The sequence below is a fragment of the Vigna unguiculata genome, chromosome 3 (genome assembly GCF_037176805.1).
Source record: "Vigna unguiculata cultivar grain cowpea cultivar isolate G323 ecotype 2 chromosome 3, ASM3717680v1, whole genome shotgun sequence".
Taxonomy (NCBI): Eukaryota; Viridiplantae; Streptophyta; class Magnoliopsida; order Fabales; family Fabaceae; genus Vigna; species Vigna unguiculata.
The window spans coordinates 14,409,462-14,426,926 of record NC_140794.1 but is presented as its reverse complement, the minus strand read 5'-3'; the positions used below and the strand labels follow the sequence as shown (position 1 = coordinate 14,426,926).

Genomic DNA, 17,465 nt, shown 5'->3' with positions numbered 1-17,465 from the left:
ACTCTTAAAAGGAGTAAATAAATAAACCCAGGATAAAAGAAGAAATATAAGAGAGAAAGGATGAGAGGATGAGAGTATGAAAGTGTGTGTTTGAGGGCGGAGTATAGTGCTCTCTATTTATAGATGGTGGATAGGGGCATAGATGGGCCAAAATTCATGGCCTGCGAAAGAAAAAATCTGAAACAAACCCAACGTTGAAAAATATGGTTGCAATGGCTGCATCATATTTGCATCCGAAAAAGAAGGGAGAAAATCACGTATATAGTGGAACGACTTTTTCAATACAAACGCTATATATATAACACTTGTAAGGAAAAAATATACAGGATTAGAACCACGATTAATCAATCAAAATCACCTAAAACTAAAAGTTATAAGTTTGACAATGTTTTAGTTGATTAAAATCACTTACAAATTGATATAAGTTGGTTTTGTGATAAGGTTTAAAAAGGGTTTATCTAATGTCTTGTAGGATTCTAAGATCTTAGTTCATATATGTTTTTCTTTCTTGTTTTTTCGTGTGTTCGTAAAACATTTTAAGTTTAATAGATTGGCTTGATCAGAGGTGGGTGAACAACTTGATGTAACATTATTTTAAAATTGAACAAAGATAAATCTTATGTCTCTCTTCTTGTTCTTTACTACTTATTTACATATCAATCTTATCATATATCTTGCATATTGAATATAATTCAATTCATACTTAGATGTTATGCAAAAATTGGTTTATAATACTCTTATCGATCAATTATTTAAAGATTTGCCACCATAATTTCAACAAAAAAGTTAAATATTACAACATATGATTATTGTTTCGACGTTTATTAAGAAAACTTGCAATTATGAAAAGCATACATACAAAACTAAGCTAAAATTCTTATGCAAATCAACCTATTCCATTTCGTTTTTTTGTTTGACCAAATGTGAAACAAGTCAAAACAAATAATGTTATTCTTCGTTGCATTCCTTAACCATGAATAACTCATATAACTTTATCTCAAATGTCAAGCTAGCTTGAAGAGATATAATGAAACATCTTAAAGTTTGTTCACTATAATTCCTAAATATTACTTCAGAAGCTAAAGTATTTAGATGTTTCATGTATGCTCCATATAAACAATATTGGATTTTTTCTTTAACCTCGAAATAAAATTCAATGATTTCAAAACTCAAATTTTGTTATGATTGAGAACATATTACCTTCCCGTATACTACTCTTCAAATTCACAACAAAAATTCTTTTTTCGTCTTGGTATATTACAAAAAAATTGAATTTTAATAGGGTAATTTATACATATAGTAGGGTTTTTTTAAACTCCTGGTATGTGTCAGAGTTTTTCTTAATGAACAACTGCAAAATTTCATTTCCTTCCTACTTTTTCACAGTCCCTCTTTTCTCATGTTTCAGATGCTCAAAATAGTATATCTTTCTCTACTCTTACTTGTGTGATCTAGCACACATCTCTTCTTCATCTTTCAATCTTTGCTAAAAAAAACTTTCCTTTGTCATTTATCAATTTCAATAAAAGATATTTCCTTTGTCCTCTCTGAATCGCAACTTCTAATTTCTCTGCATTTTTTCTTTTTAAATCTTCATTTGTCAATCATAACTTTGAATTAGTAATGATTTTCTATTTATCCTCTTTGGCTTTCAAAATTCTTTTTTCACTTTCTGGTTAATTTCTCACTTTTCCTTTTTAATGTTTGTTTTCGCGGAGACGTTTGTACTCTGGTGCCACATTTTTTCAAATATGTTATGCGTTTGTGACCATTTGCATTGCATGTTTAATGGCTCTAGTTTGTGTGTTATAGGTTTGATGGTTTGTGTTGCTTCACAACTGCTTTGCGTGTTCGAAACTGCTTCACAGGTTTGCCACTTGACCTAATAATAATTACTAATAATGATTACTTTTTTATGTTAGATATATGATTAGGAAAGTGACCCTAATGAATAAACAAATGATCCACATAAATATTCATAATTGAACAATGTTATTAAACTTTTATTACGTTTGACTTTATGACTAAGAACAAAAATATTGTAATATACCACTAGTTTGAACTTCTAAACTTTATTGTTTACCTTGAACTCATAAATAATTTTCTTTGCTATTTTTATGAATGTTATTTCCAATTATAAATAAATATCAAAATTTTAGAATCTTTATTTTTTTCATACTTTTTTGGAATTATGTGTATTAAAAAAATGCAACAAATAAAATTAAGGGGGTTTGAAACACAAGTAAAAACATTAATAAATAATGAATTGTGTTATAGGAGTAAAAAATATTGGAAAGGATTTTAGAACTGTCACATATTACCAGGGGTTTAAAATCGTTTGGAAGTAGCAAATATTTTTAAAACTCGTAAAGTACTAGAGATTTATAAATCGATGGTAAATAACATAGGTTTTAGAGCTGTTGATAAGTAATCGAGGCTACCAAACCACATGTAAGTATGATTATTCTAGAAGTTAGTGAAAATTGTTGATAATCTTTTAGTCCAATAAGATTCTTAACGAGATTAAAATTGTCGAAAAAAAATCAAATATAATGTTAAAAATTATTTATGTTGTAGTGGTATAATGACAAGATAATTTCAAGTTAATTTTGTAATTAGATATTCAAATAGTAATATAAATGACAATAATCAATATAATGGAGACAATCACTCCCATTATTACGTACTTAAAAAAACTAAATGAAGAGGTATATATTTTTGTGTCAATTATATTTTTTAGCCGATTCCACATGAAGAAAAAGATGTTCTACAATTTCAAATTGTAGTTGACAATGATGACACATTAATATAATGTTCTACTTTCAACCTACTCTTAACAGTATACCGAGATTTTTTTTAGAGATAATAATAAATAATTAAAATCTTATGCTAAAGAAATTTTATTTATGTTTTCTTTTAAATTCCGTCACCATCATTTGTGGTTCTAAATTTTGATAAATTATATCCGTTTCAAAAATAAATCCAAGTTTCTTCTATTTTATTTATCATAATATGATTCTCTCCTAACTAAGTTTATACATAAAAAAATCCCAAATTTTTTATTTCTTGAAGAACTATATTATAAATACAAATTAATTATTTAATAAGTTCTTATGGTCGAAGTCAATCTGATGATTTTTACTTCCTGTACTTCCATAATTTCTTTGCGCACTCCCTCAAACATTGAAATGAAAATTTTATCGAAGAGTCACTTCCATATCATATATATTGAAAGCTTGTCTGAATAAGTTTTTTGAAAATTTTTAAACGAAGTTTCGGAATAAAATTTTTGAAAAAAAAATTTTGGAATAAAATTTTCAGAATGTGATATTCGGAACAGTATTTGTAGAATATGATACCTACGAATTGAGAACAGCTTCTTCTCCACCAATTTCTTCTCCTTCATCGACGAACACAGACTGCACCTTCGTCACACCCACAAAACCCGGTCCAACACCGCCAAACCGGTTGCAAGAGAGAATACGTGGATGTATTCTTTCTGGGGGTGCAGGAAGAAGGGGCATTTTTTTCCCTTTTTTTTTCTCAAAGATAAAAGATGGGTTGGGCCTAGATTTTATAAAGTCCAAGTCCAATTTCCTAGAAATATGAAAGCCGCGTTCTGCATCATGTGATTCTTGTCTACTAAGGTTTTCGTTGGGAGCACTCAAGCTTTTTTGAAGTTGTGAAAGCACTGCACACCCAAATTCAGAAGACATGGATCCCAAGCTAACCGAGGTTTCTCAGCTCTTCGATCGCTTCAAGGCTTCGTTTCTCAGGAACGACTACGACAACTGTTCCAATCTCCTTTCTCAACTAAAGGTATTTCTCATCCAACCTAACCCTAGTTTACTTATTGCTCTCAATTCCAAAATTCGCTCATCATTTAAGTTCTTTCTTCTCTTTGAAGATCGATTCTGTTGCTTTCTTTGCTTTTCTTCAATTTATTTTGTTTTGAGCTTGGCTGTGGAAGTGAGCAAGTTGTGGAATGGGGTATGTTGCTTCAGTTGAGATCATTATAGCAATGAGCACTCTGGGTAAGATAGATTACAGTAAAACCAACGCTATTTGTAGATTTAAGAAGTTTTCTTAGTTATGTCATGGAAACAATGTGCACTGAGCAGATAAATTGTGTTTTTACCTTTGGGCACTGGGCTATTATAATACATACATGTGCTCTGCCCCATCAGTACACTTGTTACAAATAGCAAGATCCTCTTCATTTCCTGCATCCCCACAGATATCACAAACTATATCCTGCTATCAAATGGGAGCGAAAGAAGCTATGTAAATTGATTTGAAACAAAAAATAAGCAGCTTATTATGTGGCATGTATACATCTTTTAACATGCTATAATGCCACGAGTGTAATCTAATGCATGATTTCAGAAGTTCATACTCACGAAATTGTTGTCAACAGAACTTGATCATGAGGTATGATGCAGAAATGGAAAAAAGAAAAAAAAAAATTTGTAGATGGAATTTCAAACACTAACATAGCACAACATGCCACAACAGGATGTAAAGGATTCTGTTGAACACCAATTCTGAAGTGAAATTTGAATGGGATACTTAACTGAGTGCCATGTATAACAGAAAGATAGAGAAAGCTAGAGTTAAAGATCTATCAAATACTCCATGTGATAGGTTTGAAAAACATAAAATAATACATAGCACAGTGCTACAACAAGATCATCTACTAGGGTATCAACAAAGGGGTCAAAAGGCAGGCAGACAATCTAAGTTTTCTAAAACGAAAATTCACAATCTGACTATTAAAAAATTTGAAGTAGTTCTCTTAATATTGCAAATTCGTTTCAAACATTCCATGCACCATATGGAGCTCGTACATAAGTCACACATACCTAGATTTGCTTTCTATTTTAAACCTCAACCTTGATCAATCCATATATTTCCTCATGTCACACCAGTCCGTTTTGCTTATGACCCTTTCATTATTAATATATTATTAAAAGTTTAACATTTAACTACTAGCATATAATAGTGTTCCTTGGCTCACATTTCGGAAAAAGAAATTCCTTGGTGCAAATCATCAACTACTGGTGAGGTTTCAGATAACCCAGTCTCTCCTCCAACATTCTGTGAAGAATTCCATCAACTTTATGACACTAATTAAACATAGTGAAATCAAGAGACTCTTCCTATTACTGAGTTCCAAACACACCTTAGTGGACAATATTTTACTATTTCTTCAATTTTTCTTTCCATATAACAATGTAGAATCACAATGATCAGTAGGATAAGATTTGGTAATCACAAATGTTTTTTCTTGAATATGAAAATGAAAAATACAAAAAGCTCCTATGCAATTTGAGATTGAATCAACAAAATCAGAACTAGAACAAATAGGTCAATAAACAGTCCACTCATAGAAAAGTAAAACAACAACAAAAGCCTTATACCACTTGGTAAGATCAGGTACATAGATAACAAAATGCCAACTTCCTCTGGGAGTGTACTGTGAGGGATAAAGTGTGTTGATTGATTTACTAGTCCCCCACTCAAGCTCAATGATAGAAGGGGTGATTTTACTTGGAAATATGATGTCTTAGTATTTATAGGACAAGGACTTGTATGATTAATAATGCTACAAACAGCTTGAATTCATAGCTCAAGTCTATTTATTGTCTATATAAGATGGAGGTTTGAAAGATCTTAGCTTCCTTCATTTTGGTACGTATTTGCAGATGTTGTTATTTATTTAATTGCTGCCTCGCTGTTTACTTGCAGGTGTTACTGACAGGGTTTAGAAGCCTTCCACCATTGTTTGCAGATACTCCTAATGCTGTTCATGAGTTAACAATAGCAAGTAACACTCTTTGCTCCAATCTGTTACAGTGTTTCCCTTCCCCCATCTTTTTTGTGTTTAATGGGCCTATAGCCATTACTTAGGCTTAGACTAATTATTTAAGTAGTAGAAGCGAAACCTGTTCGCAAATCTTAAATTGGCTGATTCATAAAAGATATCAATATGCACTGGCTTTCCTGTAAGCTATTTGTGATTGAAAATGGAATTTCTCTTCTATACCCTCTATTTTTGTAGGCAGTAAATAAAGCTGAAACTTAACAATCTTCTTTGTTGTTAGAAAGATAATTTTGCTATCTGGCTGTTGAGAGAAGTTAACCGTTGTTTTGCCATATGAGGAATGGTTATTGTGGTTTACTCTATAAATACTAGTAGACAATGAAAAGGTTATAATAATTTTTGTTCATCTAAATTTAGAAAATGTTTGATGCTTGGAGGCAGCAGAATAATGAGCTAGAGCCTTATTGATTAAATGAAACAGATTACTAAAACAATAGCTGAATGATTGAATCATATCAGCATGGTTAAGATAATAAATATTTCAAAAATGTAAAAGAAAAAAAATGTTAGAAGTTCTATATTTAATATTTTTTTTCTGTTGGTTTTTGAACTTCTAGAACCATATTGATAATCAAGGAAATTAATAAACAATATCTCAATGACTGAATCATATCAGCATGAATAAGACAATAACTATTTCAAAAATGAAAGGGAAAAAAGTTAAAAGTTCTATATCTAAGATTTTCTTTTTCTGTTGGTTTTTTGAACTTCTAGGGGATATATACGAGCATGCCGTTGTCCTTAGTGTGAAAACTGAGGATCAAGATGCCTTTGAGAGGGATTTCTTCCAGTTGAAACCTTATTATACAGATGCCTGGTAATTTCTGCTTGCCCCTCTCTTTACACAAAATATCCATTTACTCTGGAAGAGATAAATCTGCAACAAAAGCAAAGAATGGACATCTTCTGATTGTTCACCTATAAACTTGTATAGTGTATGCCAAGAAGTATAAAAGTAGTATCAATATTAAAATATGATGTTATATGCAATTCTTCTTTCACTCTTCCTTGTTGGATTCTTGTATTTCATGGGAACTTTTCTTGTGTGGCAGCAATCGGCTTCCACCATCACCTCAGGAGTACCCAATACTGGGTCTCAACCTGTTGAGACTACTTGTGCAGAATAGGATTGCTGAATTCCATACTGAGTTGGAATTACTTTCTTCTGCTGCTCTAGAGAATCCTTGCATTAAGCATGCCGTGGAGTTGGAACAATCTTTTATGGAAGGAGCATATAATCGTGTCTTGAGTGCTAGACAGACAGTGCCACATGATACATACGTTTATTTCATGGATCTCTTGGCAAAGACTGTCAGGTAGTATTTGCTATTATTGTTTTATTTTAATTGCATGGGGGATGGTTGAACTCAAGTGATAAATAAGGGGAAACTGGATCCCCTACTTGATTTCTTCAGAAGTTGGGCTTATATTTTACACTGTTTTGGAATTTTCTCTTCCAAACTGATTTCTAGAATTACCAGTAACTTGAGTCATTTTTATTCTTGTAATTCTATTTTATTTGCTTCCTGCAATGGCGATTTGATGGAAGCACGACCTTAAAGCTCGAACACCTGCCTCTCTAGTGGTTCTATTATTTTCCGATTGTTCATCTATATTGATTTTCTAATTAGTTTTTACCTATCTTCAACATTCAGAGATGAAATAGCAGGTTGTAGTGAGAAAGCATATGACTATCTTTCAATTAAGGATGCGAAGCAAATGTTATTGTTCTCATCTGATCAGGAACTCCTGGAATATATTACAGAGGTGAACTATCTTATGTCCCCTTAATTTTTGTGTTTCATTGCCAGGGAGGGAGGTGTTGATATTGGAATTGGGCATGAGATTGGACTTGACATTTGGAATTGAACCTTAGATATTTAATAATGATTATGTTTTGAAGTTCTTTTAGAATTGAAAAGACCATTCCATGGAATTGTAATATTAATAATAACCACACTTTAACAATTCCTAAACTCTACCTCTAAATCACAATTTCCAAACTTCACTCCCCTCTAACATTCTTGTTTTTTTTTCTACATTAGCTGCCACGATCACTACTGTCCACTGTCAGTGTTCCTATTGTCACCACCTATAACCTATACCCATCAACCACCAAGACCACCACTACTATTTCTGTCATCACCAAGATCACCACCACTATTTTGGTCATCAGCAAGACCACCATCACTATTGTTGTCATCACCCTTCCCCCACCGCTGTAACCACTTAGTGTCCCCCTGTTACCAGGACTTGTGACTATTTTCTCCATTTTCACTTGCAAATTAAACTTTTTATTCAAACATGACATAACTCATCCTGTGGGAAAATGAAGTTGAAGTTAAACTTTATAATTCTAAATAATTACATGTAAAAACCAAATATATAAATTATGAGCTCAAGTATTCTAATTCTGTTAGAATATAGGAATTGGAATTATAATTATAAATTCTATTCCATGTGCCAAACGGACATGGAAAATCATTCATATCTCTTTCAATATTTACATTTGTTCTTTCTCATGTTCTAAAGTTATTATCTATTTATTGAAGGAACATCCTGAGTGGGAGATAAAGAATGGTAGTGTCTATTTCCAGAAGGCAAAAGAATCTGCTCCGTGCAAAGAGATACCCTCTCTGCAGCTCATCAACCAGACACTTAGTTATGCTAGGGAGTTGGAGAGGATTGTCTGATAAGATATATGAAGGCGGCTTTTGTGTTTCAAAATTTCTAGGTGCCTGGATAATAGCTTCTAATATTGTCTTCTGAAATTGTTTAATTCTCATTCAATGCGGAACTAAAAAATTGTTCACCACTGTATTTTGATCATTTAGGTGGCTGTATGGTTACTTTTATTTTTTTTACCTCGTGCTCTGGAAACAGGAAAAAATGTTTTATACATACTTTTCTTTTTTTATGATTATATGATTCATTATTCTGTACTCTAAATTTTAAAGCCATAGAAAGGTTCATCACCAGAATATGGGGATATAAATTTTCCAAGTCGTGCATTTGGTCACTTGATTTTTTCCTTAGGTTAATTACCAATTTAGAAAATTTAGAATGATGATGTGCTCAGCTATTGGGTTTTGTTTTCTAAACAATTCTGATCAGCATATTGTATGTGATAACTAAATAGTAGTTAGGGAAAAATGTTGAGATTTGATTTAGGCTTAATTACTGTTTTAGTCCTCTAATTTGTTAGCAAATTTCAAAATGGTCTTTCTATTATTCAGAGTCTCAATTTAGTCCTCAAGTTTTCAAAAGTGATTCAATTTAGTCCTCAAAGTTAACAGCGTCAAAATGAATAACGGAACAGTGACCTGGCTGTTTTACTCTGTCTCATTTCGAATTACTTGGCCTGTTACACTGTGTTTATGTGGAAGGTGAATTGGGTTGAATGTAATTAGGGTTACTAATATTGGAATTGGGATCAGGGGTGAAAAAGATTTGTCGAGGCATTGCGTTGGTGTGAGGAATTGGGATCAGCATCAATTTCGTTCTTGGGGTTATGATCTGTAATCGAAATCGTGGAGCATATTCCAGGTGAGTTGTGCTTCGAATTTTATGACTTGCGTTTTAGGGTTTTGTGGATTTTGGGTATAGGGTATAGGGTTTTGATTTAGGGGGTTTTGGGTACAACAACCTCTCCACATTGACAAATGGGAGACACACCCAACGCTTCCACCCACCACCAAGAGAAGACACACCACGAATTTCATTGTGTGAACAAGTGCAAGACTTATAGGAGTTGGCTTCGGAAATGTCTCTCAACAACAAAATCTGGGGCCAAAATAATTAGAAGAATGTTGTGCAGCAACGTAGCAGAGGAGAAGAATGAATTTAGGATGCTGGGAAAAATTTAGGGTTTCATGATTCCCATTTCTAAACAAAGTTAAACTTTTTCAACATATGCCACGTCAATTGTTCTTGCCTCTTAAAAATGTTGACACGTATAAGTACAATTGTGCCACCTCACTACTGTTTGAACGACGTTTGTTTAAATTAAACGGAGAGGACTAAATTGAGTCACTTTTCAAAACTTGAGGACTAAATTGAGACTCTGAATAATAGAATGACCATTTTGAAATTTGCTAACAAATTAGAGGACTAAAAGAGTAATTAAGCTTTTGATTTATTTATTTTTATTGTAATTTGTGAACCCTTATGGAGGGTTGTTTTTGTGTTAAGTCACGAAGATAAAAATATTTGCTTTCAACATGCACTTTTGCATTACATTATCCAAGTTTGATTTGTGGCCGAATGATTTTTTTTTCTTTGAAAGTATGTTTTTTAACCTTCATCCGAATGAGCTGTTTATTCTTTAAAAGAGTATATATTTTTTAATTTATGTCCGAATGAAGTTTTTATGCAGTGTTCGTATGAAAGAATTGCACTGTTGAATTAGATTTGAGAGAGCGAATTTTGGTGATCTACCTCGTTCGTTTTCGATCATTTGAAGGGATGTGCGAGTGTGTATTTGGGAGATGGAAGGATTAATCCATTTCCTCAAAACTGTGAAGATAAGGCAGAATGGTTATCCAGATGACAAAAATAACCTTTGCTCCTTATACCATGTAAAACACCTGCATCTACCATATTCTTTCTTCTTTGCCAGATTCCTTCCTCTCTATCGAGATTTCTGACCAATATTTGGTGCCTGTGTATGAAAATAAATTTGTATAGATTTTGGTGGATGAATTTTTGTATTTTTTTTTAGTTTAGAAAGTTACCAAAATACTCTTAATGGAAAAATAGAATGATTTGGTAATTTGATATTATAAAAATAATTATAATTAATTAATACGAATTAAAAGGAAATATATTAAAATTATATAGAATTTTAAAATAAAAAAAATTAAATTTTTATGAATGTAAAAAAAAACTATATAATTAAATTTAAAGAAAAAGTTAAACAATTTATATAAAAAAAAGTTTTTAAAAAAAATTAAAAAAAAAAGTACGAAAAAAGTAAAAAAACAAAAACACAACACACATGACACCGGTGTGGTAACCGGTGTCATCCCTTCATTGCCAAGGCACCGGTTACGTAACCAGTGTCATTCACACACTAGCACTGCACTAGTTAGCTAACCGGTGCGCATATCTAGCACTATTTGGGACTTCATCCCCACCACACACGCCACCACCTCCTTCACCGCACCACCACAGCCCACCACCTCCATCCTTTTTCTGCCCCACCACACCCAAGCACCTCATGTTCTTCCCCATCCATGGATGCACTCAACAATCACACACACACACGCACCACGCCGTGTCCCAAAGTAACACCATCCATCACAGAAGGTTATTTTCGTAATCTTTCACATTATATACGAGTATCCGCTCACTTTTGCGAGGATGAATTAAACCATCTATTCCTCAAATCCGCTCTCTCATATTTCTTTAAATCCCACAAAACGAACGTATTCAATTTACGAAATTCACTCTCTCAAATTATCTCGACAGCTCCAACCCCACATACGAACACACCGTTAGTGTTTGAAAGTGCATAATTTTTTCTAGAAGTCTTCAAAATTGAGATGTATTTTTTACAAATGTTTTCCTACATATTGTCATTATAAAGTAATTTAGTCCTCATAAATACAGATTAAATTACGTTTCATTAAGATTTAAATCAAGTATTAAGTTTTTGATAAATTTAAGATTTCTGATAAAATTGTTATAGTTCATCGAGTATTAACAAATTTTATATTTTTCATCTGGTTAAGCATTATTTAAATTTTTTGTTAATTGGGTGATACAGTTGTTATCTAGTCTTCTTACTTTATTTATTTGTTACGTGTAATTTTATAACTTTTGTTTATCTCACATTTTATTATTAATTTTAATTATTATAATTTGTTTTTCATTTTTTTAATCAATCATCAATAAATTGTCACCTCTTTAACGACATTCATGAAACTTTGCTTTCACTTATAGAGAATTTTTACTCTCTGATACACCTCACAACAGAGGATTACCAGGCTTCTTCCTTTTACTATGAAAATCATACTGAAGTTTCATGTCTTTTTACATGTTCGACCAACTTTTTAGTTCGAATTCTATCCTGTGTTTTATAACACACATCTACAAATTGTGAAGATTAAGATCAATTTCTTCATAGAATTTTTCATACGCAAAATGGAAAATGTGCAGAGTTGGGAAAGCAAATCCTACATTACATAGAAATGGCCCGTTTATTTTATTTTTTTTAAAATATCCATAGAATTTAAGTGTTATAAGTTACTTGCTTTCATTCTGCCAAAAAACATTTATAAGATATAATATTTTAATTAACGTCATTCATCTCAATAATTGGTGTTAACGTTTAATGTGTATAATATGAAGATAACTGTTTAAGTTTGATTGAAAAACAGAGTTAAAAGCAGCATGGTTGAAATTAAGTATGTGATGATGAGGTTTTTGATAGCGCTACAACTATTTACCTGTGACAGAAACAAACCATTCACTCGTTTTCGTCTATAAAGATTCGTTTCTTCCTTTTTCCGTAAAGTTAGCTTTACAAAAGATAGAAAAAAGGAAATAAAGATTTATTGAAACCTGATAACACCGACCTACATAGAGTGTGTTATACTCCAATTCTCACTCTCCAAAACGCCACAAGTCAACAAATGGGTCTCATCTGTAAGCCCCACAACTGTCACCTAATTCAATTAACACTTTTTATGTGATTAGTAACAAGGAGAAAGATACAAAATATTTATAGAAACAATTCAAAAAATGTGGGTAACACATGGTATGCATAAATGTGCTGAAATTGTTAGCAGAGATGCAATTCTTGAAATATGACAAGACCACACATTAGATCAGATCCAGATCCAAAGTTCCAGATCCAAAGTCCTTTCCTATTCAAGTCATTGAAACCCTTCGCATAAATTTAAAATCACATCCACTTCACATTTAACTCTACCATTACACCCTAAGTTATTGTTTTGCAATAAGAGAAATCCACTTAGCATAAACCAATTTTTGTGTTGATTTTGCATAACAGAAGCAGAGATATAATAGATTGTGCATCCTAGATTTACATAAACAGTAAATATAGAAATATAGAGTTGTGGTCCTACAGGGTACAGATTCCAATCAGTGTCCTACACAAAGGTTTGAATTTTGTATGTATCAATCCTCCTACACACTATGTTAGTCTTATTCCACTTCCCACACTCACTTTCAGGTAAATCAGGTCCAAAATAGTCAACCTCCAACACAACTGAATCTCAAAAACAGCAATTATAGCTCTCAAACACTAATTTACACCAAACCAAAACAAAAAGGCAAAGAGAGAGAGAGAGAGAGTGTTACAAACACAGTGTTTGAGAGTGAGAGTGAGAGTGTGAGTGAGTGAGGAAAATGGGTTTCACCTTCACCACCATGACCCTGAACTTGCTCCTCCTCATAGCTATGGTGGCCACCAACATTCTCTCCCTCTACCACCTCTCCTCCACCCTCCAATCCCCCAAATCCCCCAAACCACCCCCACCTGTCCCAGACCAACTCATCCACCAGCTCCACACCATACGCGCCACCATCAACCACCTCACGCGCCTCCAGAATTCTAACCCCTCCAAAAAATCAACCATCCCCTCAGATCTACTCCTCTACTCACACCTCTCCCCAATTGCTTCATCATGCCACAACCACCCCGAACTCCTCCATAAATACATGACCTACACCCCCTTCTCTCTCTGCCCCTCCGATTCCGACCTCGCCGAATCCCTAATCCTCCGCGGATGCCACCCTCTCCCCCGCCGCCGCTGCTTCTCCCAAACGCCACAGAAACCCATTCCGCCAAATTCCCTCCCGCGAAACCCCTTCCCCCCCTCCCTCCCCGACAACGCCGTCGTTTGGGACCACTACACCTGCAAATCCTTCGATTGCCTCAACAGGCAAAACCCTAACCTCGGCTTCGAACCCTCACGCGACGTTTCCAAGTTCAACTCTTACAAGAGCGACTTGGATCTCCCGATTAACCAGCTGTTTCAGATCGCCAAGGCGGCGAAATCGGTGCTCCGGCTCGGCCTCGATGTCGGCGGTGGCACCGGGTCGTTCGCGGCCGCGATGAAGCTCCGCAACGTGACGGTGGTGACCACTACGATGAACGTGGCGGCGCCGAACAGCGAGGCCGTGGCGCTGCGGGGGCTGGTGCCGCTGCACGTGCCGCTTCAACAGCGGCTGCCGCTGTTCGATGGAGTGGTGGATCTGGTGCGGTGCGGGCGCGCCGTGAACCGGTGGATCCCGGCGACGGTGTTGGAGTTTCTTCTGTTTGATGCTGATAGGGTGCTCAGGGGTGGAGGGTACCTTTGGGTGGACCACTTTTTCAGCAAACGGGTGGATCTTGAGAAGGTTTATGCGCCATTGATTGGGAAATTGGGTTACAAGAAGGTGAAGTGGGCGACGGGGAACAAGACCGACGCTAGTGGCGTCAAAAATGGTGAAGTTTTCTTGACAGCGTTGCTGCAGAAGCCTGTGTCCAGATGATGGTCGTTACACGCAAATAAAGGTAGAGATTTTGCAAATTAACTCTATATCATTTAGTTAAGAATCTAACTAGAACGGTTTACCTCTATACAGTGCTAATGATCATAAACCCAAGGTAGATACGATAGAAATCTATATCTTATTGTTCATTGCTCTATCTATTTTATTGAAACTTCCCCTCATTTCCAAGTAGTAGCCAATTTTAGAAGAGTCTTGGTAGTAATTTAATTAGGAAGCTAGCTTTTATCTGAAGATATTAATTTTACAAGTCCATAACTTCTATGTATAACTCTTATGATATGTACTGTAAAAGTCGGAAACTTATCATACATTGCAATAATTTGTGATGGGATAACTGTGTAAATTCTCTTGTATTGGTCATTTGCTTAATTGGCATCTATTTATGTATAATAATATAATAATGTAATATATTATTTTGTTAATGTCATGTATAAGTTTCCATATATAGTGCAATTATTGATTTTTATAGTAATTATCGGATCGGTTGTTGTGATTGATAATGTGAACTTCTTTAAATTGACCTATGAAAATTAAATAAATGGATTAATCAATTAAATTATTGTAATTTTTGGTGTTATATCTCAAAAAAAAAAGATTTGATGTTTCAGTTTGTACCTAGATGAATGTATTTTTTTATTGGACAGTTTAAAATTGATGTATTGTTTGTCAAAAAGAGGAGAGGGGCTTACCATGCCAATTATTCTTTATGTGGTGATGTTTACAATATATCGAACTTGTATGGCATCAGAAATGGATTAGAATTAATTAGCTCCACCTTAGAAGCTTGCTCAAGAGAAGATGATTGTTCAACTTTATAAAACTTAGGCTACATTTCTTGTTGTTCTTGGACATCTTAACAAATGCTAATAATATTTGTGATTTTGTTGGATAAATTAAACTATTGTGTCTTTAATAATGTGTAAGGCTGGACCTGGTTGGTGGAAGCACCAAAGGGTCATCTCTTCTATTGTGTGTTTGCTGGGTCATTCTATCATAAGCAAGGAATGTACCATGGCTTGATCTAAATCAATCCTGTAAATTTAGGACACTGTTAAAATTTTCTGAATTATGTTACTTTGACGATATATAATTACTCTGCAACATTATATTTCTGTCTCTGTTCTGATTATTTTGGGTCTGTTTTGCACATCGCAGATTGATGATAAGCAGGTGGATTTATCCGGATTTGCTTGGTGATAGATGTTAATGGGGCACGTAATGAAGCAATTTTCATGCCCAGTGATGGATCATAACCCGTTCAAACAAAAGATAGAAAGAAGTCGATGACAGGTGTATATCCGTGGGGACTTGGGGAACCTGGTTCAGGAAATAGTTTTTTCTCATCGTTTTTTTACTTCTATTTCATTAAATTATTATGCCTAATTAATTTCTTTTCAAATAAATATAAGAAACGCCATTTTCTTTCTTCTTCGTTTTCAAATATATATATTTTTTGCGGCGCTTGCTATTTATCATTATCGATCGTCCTGTTTCATTTTGATAATTCGTTTATCATTGTTGGAAAACTAGTGTGAATATGAATTCTAAGTTCCATGTCATTTCCGCTTCGTAACTTATTAATATGAAGCCACTGATCTTATTTGACTAAAAGTTTAGGTGATTGCTTTCAATATTTAATTCACCTAAACGGCAGTTGCTTCATGTATATATTTCTTCGTGCACTTCGTGTGTATGTATATATATATATATATATATATATATATATATATATATATATATATATATATATATATATATATATATATATATGTATATATATATATATATATATACATATATATATACATATATATATATATATATATATATATATATATATATATATATATATATTGGGATTTTTAGGGCTTTTGAAAATATGAGAGATATAAGAGATACATGTGATATGTTATACCGAAGAACATGTTTTTGTATTTTATTGATATACTCTATATATAAAGCAAAATATAACAAATATCAAGTACAAAATATTTAGAATATTTCACTCCTAATTAAAATAATAACAAATTTCTAAAACTGATACATATCTCTAAAATTAAAATATTTTTTAAAAACTAATTTAAATAAAAAAGATATTAAGTAATATTCTTAACATTCCTTCTTGCTTAATATCTGTTTATTTTATATCTTCAGATTTGATTCTCCATCTTTTGATGCTTGATTTTTTCCTCTTTTTGTGCTTACAATATTTGTTTTTCTCCTTCTTCCATGGCATCACATCTTTCTTCAATTTGGCATCATCCTTCATATTTCTTCTTATATCAGCATCATCTTCTTTTTCTTTGTTCGGTGTGGATTTCATTGGAGTGGCATTGGACCTTTTATGAATATTAGAATGTGAACTTCCATCTACTTTCTTCACTTGGACATCTACTTTCTTCCAGAATCTGATTTTGATCTTTCTTTTATACTCACTTTATTTGTAGCAAATTCCTCCTTCATCAAATCCAGCGCAAATCTTGTCTTTCATGTGGACTTTAAATACCTCTATGTTGTTAGTATTTTTGATCACACATACTTTATTTTCAAATGAGACCTTATAACCTTTCTCTAACAATTGAGAGACACTTAACAAATTCTGGGTAATCTCAGGAACATATAAGACATCAAAAATTAATTTGATACCTGAATGAGTTTTAATTGAAACTGTTCTTGTACCTTTCACAACAAGTTGTTCTCCATTCCCAATTCTTACCTTGGAAATATTTGATTTATTCAGTTCCTTGAAAATTTCTCTATCATGAGTCATATGGTTTGTGCAACCACTATCTATAATCCAATCTTTTGAAGATCCTCCTCTGATTTATTCTCCACAATCTGAACATCTTCTTGAGAATCTTTAGATTTGCATACCTTTTTCACATGTCCCAATTGACCACATTTGTGACATTTGACATCTGGCCTCCACCAACACTAATTGGGTTGATGACCTTTTCTCTTGCAATGGGGACAAGATGGAAAAACCTGTGTGTTGTTGTATTTGCTCCTTCTATTTTTCTTGACTATGAGAGCATTATCTTCCGTGTAATTTAAATTA

The 17,465-nt window shown here is 33.4% G+C and overlaps 2 protein-coding genes across 2 annotated transcripts; both read left to right on the top strand.

Moving 5' to 3' along the window:
• The first annotated feature begins 3,600 nt into the window (after positions 1-3,600).
• Positions 3,601-8,807, top strand: RPN12A (regulatory particle non-ATPase 12A). The gene is made up of 6 exons (XM_028064585.2): positions 3,601-3,819; positions 5,749-5,827; positions 6,599-6,701; positions 6,937-7,200; positions 7,540-7,651; positions 8,437-8,807. Exons 1-6 carry the CDS (start codon positions 3,715-3,717, stop codon positions 8,575-8,577), a joined length of 804 nt encoding a protein of 267 aa, XP_027920386.1. The 5' UTR covers positions 3,601-3,714; the 3' UTR covers positions 8,578-8,807.
• A 4,347-nt stretch (positions 8,808-13,154) lies between these two features.
• Positions 13,155-15,834, top strand: LOC114178792 (S-adenosyl-L-methionine-dependent methyltransferases superfamily protein). The gene is made up of 2 exons (XM_085671689.1): positions 13,155-14,408; positions 15,563-15,834. Exon 1 carries the CDS (start codon positions 13,259-13,261, stop codon positions 14,384-14,386), a length of 1,128 nt encoding a protein of 375 aa, XP_085527815.1. The 5' UTR covers positions 13,155-13,258; the 3' UTR covers positions 14,387-14,408; positions 15,563-15,834.
• The last annotated feature ends 1,631 nt before the right edge of the window (positions 15,835-17,465 follow it).

Excerpts from the sequence above, each read along its gene's own strand:
- RPN12A (XM_028064585.2), top strand. The coding sequence starts at position 3,715 with ATGGATCCCAAGCTAACCGAGGTTTCTCAGCTCTTCGATCGCTTCAAG. Across the intron at positions 6,702-6,936 it reads CCTTATTATACAGATGCCTG|CAATCGGCTTCCACCATCAC; the intron begins GTAATTTCTGCT and ends CTTGTGTGGCAG. Across the intron at positions 7,201-7,539 it reads CTCTTGGCAAAGACTGTCAG|AGATGAAATAGCAGGTTGTA; the intron begins GTAGTATTTGCT and ends TTCAACATTCAG.
- LOC114178792 (XM_085671689.1), top strand. The coding sequence starts at position 13,259 with ATGGGTTTCACCTTCACCACCATGACCCTGAACTTGCTCCTCCTCATA.